General features: G+C 38.6%; 1 protein-coding gene across 1 annotated transcript; it reads left to right on the top strand.

Annotated features, from left to right (window-relative positions):
• Positions 1 to 4224: 4224 nt before the first annotated feature.
• On the top strand, positions 4225 to 8764 carry LOC116835411 (forkhead box protein N1-like). The gene is made up of 4 exons (XM_032798240.2): positions 4225 to 4236; positions 4534 to 4741; positions 5369 to 5899; positions 8490 to 8764. Exons 1-4 carry the CDS (start codon positions 4225 to 4227, stop codon positions 8762 to 8764), a joined length of 1026 nt encoding a protein of 341 aa, XP_032654131.2.
• Positions 8765 to 12084: the final 3320 nt, after the last annotated feature.

The raw sequence follows: 12084 nt of genomic DNA, 5'->3' as shown, positions 1-12084 counted from the left end.
TGAGCTCCTTTTTAAAATCAGGTGCCCTGATTAGCCTGCCTTGATTGGCTGCAAGTGTTCTAATCAGCCTGGCTGCCTTAATTGGTTCTAGCAGGTTCCTGATTACTCTAGTGCAGCCCCTGCTCTGGTCACTCAGGGAACAGAAAACTACTCACCCAGTGATCAGTATATTTGCCCTCTACCAGATTCCTGTACCCCACTGGCCTGGGTCTGTCACAAAATAAAAAAGTCAGTTTATTAAAAACATATCAAACTATACATTTTATAAACATAACCATAAACATTCCTGTATTTATTCACTAGTTACTGAAGTTACACTGCCTTATGCTTCACACCAGATTAATAAAAGAAGCTGCTCCAGACCCAATGCTGCTATTGCTAACATAAATACATAGAATTCTTAGGAGTGGGAGAACCTTGCTCCACGAAGTCCCTCTTCCTGTTCCTGATATAGTGTAAAATAGCAGTGAAACATTCATCGTTTCCTTAAACACATTTTCTGTATATATTCACTACAGCCTTTGAGCATCAATTCCCCACCCCAGTAACAGAGAGAAGGTGCCATTTCTGATACCTTTCCCTCCCATTCAGGACTCCACAAGATGTCAACTCCTTGGAGTGTGAACAGTTCTTTTCTCATATCCTTGTGTCCCCCCACTTAAGTCACTTAAAAATCACAATGAGAATGAGGTTCTCCTCCTCCACTCAATCCAAGTAGTGCTATAAATAGAATGACAGAGGGTATTGCTGAGACAATCACACACTTTGTGAGAAGAATCTTTTTACACATTAGTTTTATAGTCAACTAAATTCCATAATTTCATCCTAAACATCCTTAAAATAAACATAGAAAATGAAAGAACTGTATCTTTTACTTTTGGGAAATCAGTTCTCTCTCTATCTAATCTATAAAATTACCAGAGTCATGCACCATACAATAGGTTACTGCCCTATGAACTACTTGTTCTCTTAGGAAGTCTTCATCAAGATCCTTGTGAAGTAGTTCCCTTTATGTTATCCTCAGCAGTCAGGCAAAAATAGTTTTGTTTTTTTCTATCAAAAATCACTCAGTAGTTACCAGAACATGGAGCCAAGGGGTGGAGAAGCAATTACCGCTGGAGAGAAACCATATAGTACAAATGCACACGGGATCTTGCTGGAAGACATTAGATGACACAAACCCAGTCAAATTAACTTCTACTCACTGCCACAGCAAATGCAATTTCTATGATGCAACAGTCTCATTTCTAGTTGAAACAGAGCAATCCAACTCCTACGTCCTAAAACACATCCACACAGCTAAAGTGGAATTGCTCTTTGAAGTACCTCTCCCTTCTCTTGAGAGTCAGATTTAAAGAGAAAGAGTTTTGCAAGATCATAAAACTCTTTAAACTTCAAGAGGCGGTCACGATCAATGGGTCTGTGCAGAGTAACACTAATTTATGTATACATAAATTGGAGATATAAATACTGCCAGTGGTCTGGAGGTTAGAAAAGTTTGTGGTCTGATGGGACCATAACACAAGATATTTTCCCTCTCTTAAATTCTACACTCCCTCCCACCATACTGCTTGGTGTGAGAAAGGAGCCAGTTAGTTACCAGGTTTCAACTGTAGAACAGCAGCTTTGGTGATCAAAGCTCATTAATACTGGACAAGAAAAGTCTTAACTTAAAAAAGTAGTTACCAAGAAAAGATGCATCATTAACACATTGCTGTACCATTCTGACAGCTGAACTGGGTAAAGCGTTGGAGTTTCCCTGACAAGCATCTTTGAGATCTTGATGTCAGAACCAATTCATCACTTGGCATCACTCTTCAGAACCAGTCCTCTTACTAATACTTTTTTGTTTTAGATGTTCCTGAAACTATTTAAAAGCACGTGCCCCACCCTTTCTAAAAACCTCTGGGAAGCATACGCCACTCCTCACTTTCTCTACTGCTGAGCAGAAACAATTATCCTTACTAGGCAGGGACAGGGCAGACATATAATCTTCCATTTATAGGGCTAGAAATAAAATCTCACGTTCTGCTCTTTAAAAAGCTGTATCATTCACTATCAAGTATACAGCAGCAAAGAATCCTGTGACACCCTGTAGACTAACAGACGTTTTGGAGCATGAGCTTTCGTGGTGAATACTCACTTGCATCCGACGAAGTGGGTATTCACCCATGAAAGCTCATGCTCCAAAACGTCTGTTAATCTATAAGGTGCCACAGGATTCTTTGCTGCTTTTACAGATCCAGACTAACACAGCTACCCCTCTGATACTTATCAAGTATACACTGGACATAACACTGGACATTAAGAGGACATCTTTATTGGTTTAATATTTTGGAATTGGCTGGCAGCATTCAACTTGAAAGATGACCTGCAAACGGTGGAACAAAATTGGCCTACTGCCCCTATTATGGCTGCTTTGTGGGGTGGATAAAGATGACCCAATTTTTTCTGTTTGTTTTTTTTACAATTAGAGTTAAAGTCCTCAACTCACTCTGTAAGGACTCAGATTAAATTATAAAATTGAGTGGAATGTCACCATGAGCCGAGAAAAGTGTGAAAGCTGAGCTATTAAGAGGGGAATGGATTTTTTCAAATTGGTACACACTTTTTTTTTTTGTTTTTGTTAAATCAATTTAACCTTGATCACTAATTATATATGAATAAAAGAAGCTCTTGGTAAAAGATCGCACCTCACGCCATTCGTAAGGTGTCAAGCGATACTCAGGAAGATCATCCTCATACCACTGTCAGTTGTCCTCCACAAAGCTAAGGAAAACCAAATTATTAGATTCCTGAATGCATTCTCTTATATCAAACTGCAGATTAGATAGCAGTGATGGAAAAAGATCGTATGGAATTAACTGTAAGTAAATCATGTCAGATAGAATGTTTCTTCTTGTTTTGCTGTCTAAACCTATACAGGAGAAATTTGGCTTTGTGTAGGTTTTTTCCTCTACTCTCCTGAATCTTTGTGTTAGTGGGCAGAATTTTCCCTCAGGGAAAGGAGGGAGACAGTCTTGTATTCATCTGGATCAGGTGCTTGAATCAAAATGGCGGGGGGTGTGTGTGTGTTATTTTATTGAATCAATTATATGTATTGTTAATCTGAGAACCTCCCAGTTTTAACAATTCACTTAAAAATAAAAGTGAAAAAAAGACAGCAGTCAGGTGTGGAAACTGTTTTGCCTCATCTAGAAGACTAGTGACTCAGCCTAATAGTTATACAATTTGGTAAAACATAAAATTACCCCCACAGTACCATGCTAAGTCCTCTTTGATGTCTATTGTGACACTCAGGTGACGTCCAAGTAATGTATAGCCATTAGGTTATTTGCTTGATTTTTTTCTAGATGTTCTGAAGTGGACTAAAGATGAACCTTCTTTGTATAGTTAATTCTTTTGATTTTTATGAGCTCACTATTGAATGATCCAGTGGCCATTCATGTGTAAAAACTGCTAGTTGGAACTTGGTGACTGTCCCACAAACTTCCTTGCATCTTAAAATGTCATGTTTTTCCATCACTGAGAATCTCTGGCATATTGTCATTATAATCCAAAAAGAAGAAGAAGCAACACAACTATTATCAGACAAAATCTCTACCTAAATATGATTTCAAAAGCACTTTAAAACATTAAACAAAATGAAGGGCAAACTTATTTGTCAGTGCTAGGTACTGCCATGTGAAAGGTCATGGCTTTATTCTGATCTCAGCCTTTTGATCTGGCATGCAGCCTTACTGTTTTGAGCTCTGAATTTGCAAATCTCATAAACAAGAGCTGGTCCGTTCTAGGACAGCAGACCAAAGGGGGGGTGGGGGACAAAAAACTGAGGGTGCTGCAGGAAGTGATAATAGTGATTATGGGCCTAACTGAAAGCCCCCTGTAGTCAATGGAGGTCTTTCCATTGACTTCTATGGTCTTTGGAACATACCCTCAACATGTGACACTATTCTCTGTGAATGAGCACTGAACCAATGCCTCACTTCGGATAAGTGGCACTGAGCATCTCTTGGATGAGGAAAGGATGTTGTACTTCTAGAAGGAAGGCCTTTTGGGTAAAAAAGAGAGGTTCTGTCTGACCATATGTGATCATTAAGGATCCAACAATATTTTTCATCCATTGTAAAATATGGGACATTATCATGTAACTACACTTCATGATTACTCATTCCCATTTTTTTTTTTATGAGTTTCTAACCTTGAAAAGTTCCTATCAGAAGAATGTTCCTGACAGTGAGTTCTACATTGCTGGGATCTTTGAAAACTAAACTGGTCAAAAGAGGACAAATACATGCTGAAAACAATCTTGTAAAGGTCCTTTTGGGAAATGAACAGCTCTGAACTAATGGCCCTTTTCCAGCTCCAATTTCTTTGGGCAGCCTCTCTTTCAAACCACTGTGTGTTGGCAGCTCTTTACCTTCTTTAACAATACACAAAGCTATCCTTTCAGCAGAGAACTTGAGACACTGTAGAGGTATATTTGGGAAACTATCTTCCAGTTCACGTCTTAGTTTGAATTTGTTTTTCTAGACAGCTCCAGACGGTTGGAAGAACTCTGTACGCCATAACTTATCCTTGAACAAATGCTTTGAGAAAGTTGAAAACAAGTCAGGTGGCTCTTCTCGGAAAGGCTGTTTGTGGGCACTGAATCCAGCCAAAATTGATAAGATGCAGGAAGAGCTTCAGAAATGGAAAAGGAAAGATCCAGTTGCTGTGAGGAAGAGTATGGCAAAGCCAGGTTAGTAATATGCTAGTGCGTTAGTTCTCAAACAGTGATCCACAGAACCCTTTTAAGCAGCAAGCAGTGTAAATATTTTGAGAATCAAGCAATAGAGGAGGATTTGAGTGCTGGGAAGGGACATGATCCATGTCCAAGGCCTCTTGCTTATTAAATGGGTGGCAGCACAGAAATGTAGGATTAGGGCTAAAGTAACAGCTGTTTTTGCTGAGAGACTTCCAAACATTCATAATGCTACCGATAAAAAGGCACCCTAGAGCTTAGAACTGTATTCCCTATCATTTCAGTGAAAGATGCATCTCCGTTGACATCTATCTAATCTTTGATACAAAAGAGACAGAATTAAGCACGGGGTTATTTAGCATGCAGCTATCCCATCTTTATATTAAAAATGCACTTTATGAAATATTCACTTGAGATTGATGGGTACTCCCTGGGTCTGTTTTTCCACACTAGGTACCAATCTCATTACTGTTTTAAGGTTGGCATTCTCCTCTCGTGTTCATTTTCTGAGCAACACTCAAATTCCAGTTGCAACCTAGGGAGACTCACAAGCTCAGTGTTGGGTAGGCATTAACAGCACTTCATCAAATTGTAATTTGGTTTTGTTCCGTTTTTGTCTTTTAGAAGAACTTGACACATTGATAGGAGATAAGGCTGAAAAATTAAGATCTTCAACGGTGTCCTGCAATCCAACTGGTGTGGCAAGTTCAACAGTTTCCAGACAGATGTCAGTCCAGCCCCATTCTATGTCTGAGCCATCCCTGTCATCTAATATTCCACAGCCTTTACACGCTATTCACACAACAGGTCCTCTACATGCCAAGAACTCACTACCAAGTTTGCTTGGGGGGCACCAAACTCCATGTTATACATCGCCACAGGTTTTCCCTCAAATCTCACCTACCTTAATGCAACAATCACCTGGTATCCCTCAGAGCATCTTCCCTTCTGCAGATACTCAAATTGAACTCAGAGCACAACCTAGCACCACCCAAGACTCACCCTTGCCAGCCCAGACCCCTCCCATACATGGTATGAAGATGTTGACAGAGCACTCCACAGCCAGGACAATGCAGGACACACTCATGCAAGAAGCAGACATGAGCAATGATATTGATGCTCTTAACCCTTCCCTGATTGACTTTGATCTCCAAGGTAAGTGCCTGATATTTCACTAAATGTTTATTTGCTGTTTGTACACTTATGATATCAAGACCTAACGATAGAAGAAATCTCCTTTTCTCTTTGCATGCATGAAAAAGCAATGACTAGACAAGTGCCATTAGTTCTTTTCTTTCCACAGCCAGACAAGAGCAGTTCACTAGGATTCATTATCTCATGCAGTATAGAATTTAATATTACTTATAGAGAATGTTACCTAGAGAAGACATAATTTAGAACCAGAGCTTGGAAAACTGTTTACTCCCTGCAGAATCTGTGGTCCCTAAATACTGTAATGCAATATGTCAAATGTAGCTCTCCACCTCATCACACATATTTCCTAAGTAAAAAGTATCCCAGATGTAGTTATTAGATGAATGTAAGATACAATATCACATGAGAACAAGAAAACATGTTTTTATTTGAGTGCATGGTACATAATTTTTTGTTGCATTCACCATTATTGTTACAATCCTCTTCCAGTTTTTGGCTAAAAATAAAAAAAAATTAAAAAAAAAACGCAACTTACTTCTTATGCAATTTACCACAGATGTTAGAGTGATCACTTCATTGACCTCCTACACTTGGTAAAGTTCACTGAAATGATTGTGTAGTGCAGACATCAAAGCTCCTGTTCTCAGCCAAACAATCTTTCTTTGACTAGATATAGTGCTCAAGGCCCAAATCACCCTTCCACTGCAAAAATAATAATCAGTGGAGGAGCCAAAGTTAGGTGAACAATCTTATGGCTTAGAGGCTGTAGAGCTCCTGATGGATCATGCCATAGGAAGGGTGGGGTTTGCCCAGCTGCAAGGGAGAAGAGGCAAACCAAACATCCTCATGGAAATAAAACAAAAACAGAGTACAGCAGTAGAAACGGAAGAGGCATAGTGCAAGCCTGTGGATCCAATAGGGTTGACAGCACATCATTATCATGGCAAGGCACTGGTGCAAAATATTGTTCCAGCTCCATTGACAACAAGATCTAAGGCAACAGGGAACAATGGTATCAGAAGCTGCCAGACCATCTCCAAAGGGTCAAAAAAGCCTGTAGCGTATAGATTTCTCCATTAGTTACTGATGACTAAACAAGTGGATTTCTAAGTGCACCGTTCTGCACATTTCCGAATACAAAATTCAACAGTCCATTCCTCTCTCTTGGCTCCTCACCCTTTCTAAATACCTTATTTTGTGTACACACATATTTGTGTTCCCTGTACTCTGTATCTTTGACACCCCTGGCATGATGCCACAAGCACCAGCGCTGCTGTTGCACAGATTTTTCAGCCATTCCATCTTAAATTACTCCCCTTTCTCTACTCTATGGCCTTTTTTATTCTACAAAATGATCTGACCTGGGGTTTGGGGTTTACTGTCTAATAAGTAATAAATGGGACTTGTTAAGTTGTCAAACATTTCACAAATTTAAGACAAATTCAGTCTTCATTTACATGGAGTACGTCAAACTTATTTTAGGAAGAGGGCTAAATTATATTTCACATTATGATGCATCAACTGTGGTTACAAATTTAAGGAGATATACTCCCCCATATCCACAGAAAGTCTTGCGCAATAAGTGAGCAGAGAATATGGCCCTCATACAGTAGCTAAACTTTTAGTTACTGTCACTTTTGCGCTCTGCATCATTCAGTGAGAAATGGCAGTGTACACTTTTAGAACAAGCAGCATTTCTGATGTTTGCTTATTTGACCATTTATACATGCAGTTACTTGATTTGACCACATAACTGCAGTAACTCCATGTGCAGATTAAGCACACAATTGGGCACCAACATTATTTGAAAGTCTGTCCCATTGCAGTTTTGTCTACACTGAGCTGAGGGAAAGATTTCCACCCATGCTAGCTCTTACCATCACTCGCCAGGCTGCAGCTACACTTGATTTTAAGGGCCTATCTATATGTATGAGGCTGCAGCGGTGCAGCTGCACTGCTGTAGCACTTCAGTGAAGATGCTACCTAAGCCAATGAGAGGGCTTCTCCCATTGGTGTAGATAATCCACCTCCCATTGGCATAACACTGTCTACAGGTCAATATAACTACATTGTCGCTCAAGGATGTGGTTTTCCGCACCCCGAGCAACCGTTATACTGACAAAAGTTGCTAGCATAGACCAAGCCTTAGTTCCACCAGAGCTAATGTATGTCTCCTCAAGGTAGAAATCACACCCCCAATCTTAAAGTGTAGACATACTCAAAGCATCATCATTAGTTGTAAAAATCAAACACCCTGCTGAGATGAATAGGGGGCAGTTTGCATTCTTAAAAGCTGTTGCTTCTTTCAGTTGAATATTCATCAGTTCACATTTTCAAAGGCATGTTCATGACAATATGGGCTAGAAATTAGTTCGAAATGAAAGTATACATGCCACTGAATGTGAATTTGTCAGCTGATGATGTAAAACAGTTCTTGCTGTCTGTTTTATCTCACAAGCGCTCAGAAGTAGATATGATGCACCAAGAGTGCACTCACTAGTATCTCTTACATAAAAGAAACAAAAGCAAACACACGCACACCCAAAAGCTGAAGACTACATCAGTGTGTTGGTTTTGTTTTTTGTTATAGGAAATCTTTGGGAAGAACTGAAAGATGACAGCCTGGCTGTGGATCCCTTGGTTCTCATTTCAACATCCCCAATATCCTCTCAGTGCTTCCCTTCTCACTATCAGATGGATAGTAACAGCAGCAGCAGCAATAACCTCACCACTCAGAATAGCACTCCACATAGCAGCTTACCTGACTTACAACTCACTACTCTTTACTCTGCCTTTATGGAATTGGATACAGTATCCACAGCCTACCTGAATAATTCTGGATCCAAGCCTATAGCACTAGTGTGAACCACAAAATAACCCGGTTACATTATTTTTGTCCCAATACAGTCTTAATAGTCATACTGTTTTACTTACTTTTAGCACCTTCAGGTAAAATAAATCAGAACTGCATCCATTTGAATAAGAACTATCTGCAGGAAATTCAAAACTGCTCTCATACTACTGGTAGCGTATTTTTTTTAAATGTTGAAAAAATTATGGCTTACTAGCTTAAAGCCAAAGTGATGTTGACCAATACAGACATTAATAGCTTAATCAAGCCACCCATCTTTTGTATTTTCATAAACCAAATGAGCACCTGGAGAAAAGAAACAACTATCAAATATTTTTATGAAAGATATTTACAACTTAATGCGTAAATCAAGGCATACAGAAATAAAATCTTCTCCAAACACTTTTCTGAAGTTAGTGATGTCCACAACTTCTGCTGCAGACCACTATAGAAAATGCACTTATTAAAAACATTTTCACAACCTCCTCAAAAGAAAGTTTGGCTGAAAGACACACATATACTGCAAACTATGGAAAAATTATGAGAGGATTAGCCTCCTGACAAAATAAAACAAAAAGCAATAAATATACTTTAGCAGGAAGTTTCACACATTTTACTGTGTTTAAAAAGGAATCAAAACTTTTTTAAAAAATAAAACCAACAGTTTAGAAGAATTTTTACGTGGCTGGAAAATTATTCATATTTAGTCCCTATTTTTAGCCAAATGGGCTGAGGTGGAGTAGGTGGTCAAGATGTTGAAGAACACACACAGAGAACCAGCCACAACATTTTTCTGAAGTACCTTTGTATAGAATACTAAATGGTTATAAAAAGTACGGTGTCAAGAACTTTGCAAATCATTTCAAATGAGATAGAAATTATACTTAAAAACAGCTAGACCTGATTCTGGAAGAGAAAAAAAGAGCAGCAGAAAATACCAGGGAATAATTTTTGTATGTAGAGGAAGTGTCTGGAGAGAATACCAAATCATAATCCTTTGTGGATGATTATTTTTCTGACATCATGTTCATTGTAAGTGAAACCACTTTTGTCTCATGGAATCATAGAATATTAGGATTGGAAGGGATCTCAGGAGGTCATCTAGTCCACTCCTCTGCTCAAAGCAGGACCAATCTCAAACTTATTTTCAAATTAAATGCTATTTAAATTTTGCATCTGGATGCTCTAGTGCAGTGGTTTTCAACCTTTTTTCAGTTGGGGACCCTTAAAACATTTCAAATGGAGGTGCAGACCCCTTTGGAAATCTTAGACATAGTCTGCAGACTCCCACAGGTCCACAGATTGAAAACCCCTGACTCCGAAGCCTTCCTAAAGAGACTCTTTATGGGCCTATCAGGGAGTCCACTTTTGACTGACATGACCCTTACTCTACCTACTCACAGGCAAAGCCAGCAGAGTGACAAATACAGGAGAGTTTGCCAAACTGACCAATATACAAGGCAAAATAGGCAGTGCTAGGTAAATGTACCAAAGCTGGCAGGATGCCTTCTTGATCATCCAAACAATGATAGGGAAAAAACTGCAGGGTTTGTTACTCCTTTGTTAATGGCTGGCAGGAAATAGAGGTATGAGGGGAAAGTAAAACTGTTGCATCAAAAGGAGCTGCAGAAAGGCACAGAATAAATTGTGGAGCAATGTCTTGACATTGCATTGTGATGTCTGCACCATGAGATTTCATCAATGTGAAGACAGGGCCACTTCAATGCAACAACCCTAATCTCATCACAGTGTGAGAACTTCTCTCCAGAATTATATTGTGGCTCTCTGCCATTCCATTGGATGACAGAGTAGCTTTTGCGCTATGCAAAATTGAGTGCTATTTGTCTAATGGAGCTTCTTTATGTCTTACTATAAATACATTATACCAAATGGTATTGGCTCTTAGCACAAATTAGGATAGATTGTTTATACTCAGGAAGAGCTATGTTGCAGCACTTTTTGTGCATTCCATTCAACAGTTTGTGTATTCAATTCACTGCACTAATAAACTGAAGTTAAGTTTGGAGGGAAAAGTTATAACTTCTATTAAAAACTGCTGGAATGTCACCCTATTTCTGCTCATAGCATCAGGGGAAAACGAACTGGAAGTATTTTCTGCTCCGAGCGGCATTGCCAAATAGTTTAGTTGACCTACTTAATTCTGGAGCTCTCCAGATTTCTAAATTAAGTCGCCAATCCTGCAAACACTTAAGCACATGTATAACTTTACTAATGCAAGTAGTCCTGTGACATCAGTGGGGCTACTCACTTAAATAAAGTTATACACATGCTTTTGAGTTTGCAGGATTAAGGCCTAGAGTTTTCTGGACTTTGATTAATCTGTCCTGTCATTCTACCTTTCCAGGGTTAAAATAGGCCAAAACATAAATTGGGTAAGAAAATTACTTCGTCGCAAAGCTGCCAAATCCAAATCTTTAAAGGTGATACATTATTCTGAATATCCATTTGAAAAACATATATTACTATATCCATCAATTTAAAAATTCACACACACACAAACACAATTATGATGCTCTTGTGCTCCTTCTGCAGGTTCTACAGTAGTATTTAGCTAACATAATTCCTTGAGTTGTGCTAACATCACTGATAATAGTGGCAGAAAAACAAATAATCATCATGAAACACTGAGCAGCCAGGGGACAGAAATCCATATTGGCCTGAATTAAAAGGTTAAGTGTTGTAGAAAGACATTTTATTTTCAAACTTCTAACAGATTTAGAAACCATGGAAAATTCAGAAACGAGTTATTCACTTTCTAGTTTACCTAAGAAAGCACCTTATACAGAATACAATTAAGCATGAATTCAGTTTTTAAATACCTGTTTAATTTCCTGGGTCCTGGCAATTCAGAGTTGGAAATTTTGCTGAATATAACAGAGCAAATATGCATGCAACTGTTCCATTTATCTTTTGAGGGCAAGAGGAGATGCAGACTCAATTACATTTTGAGAGCAAAGACAATGGCTCAGTAAAGGGCATGTTTAAAATAAAGTTTATTTAACAAATAATGTTACTTTTCAGTATTAAATTTGAAATAATTTGTTACACATATTCACAAAATAAAAATCACATGGGCCTTGAACTTATCAAAAGATCAGCTTGCTCAGATCCTTGTGTCTGTATGGTGTCCCATTTACTTCAATGGGACATTGCAAAGCTATGCCAGTGCAAAACACTGTAAGATTAAGACCATAAATCCTGATCCTGCAAAGCATTTAATAATCATGTGTGTAATTTAGCTCAAATGAGTAAGTCACACATTTTAATAGCATTTCATGATCAAAGCCTAAATATTTGAGTGCCCAAACTTGTA

The sequence above is a fragment of the Chelonoidis abingdonii genome, chromosome 20 (assembly GCF_003597395.2).
Source record: "Chelonoidis abingdonii isolate Lonesome George chromosome 20, CheloAbing_2.0, whole genome shotgun sequence".
NCBI lineage: Eukaryota > Metazoa > Chordata > Testudines > Testudinidae > Chelonoidis > Chelonoidis abingdonii.
Note: the sequence above shows the minus strand (reverse complement) of the source record. Positions and strands in the feature narration are given on the sequence as shown.

Coding starts and splice junctions, on each gene's coding strand:
- LOC116835411 (XM_032798240.2), top strand. Junction 4,742..5,368: donor GAAGAGTATGGCAAAGCCAG/GTTAGTAATATG, acceptor TTTGTCTTTTAG/AAGAACTTGACACATTGATA. Junction 5,900..8,489: donor GATTGACTTTGATCTCCAAG/GTAAGTGCCTGA, acceptor TTTTTGTTATAG/GAAATCTTTGGGAAGAACTG.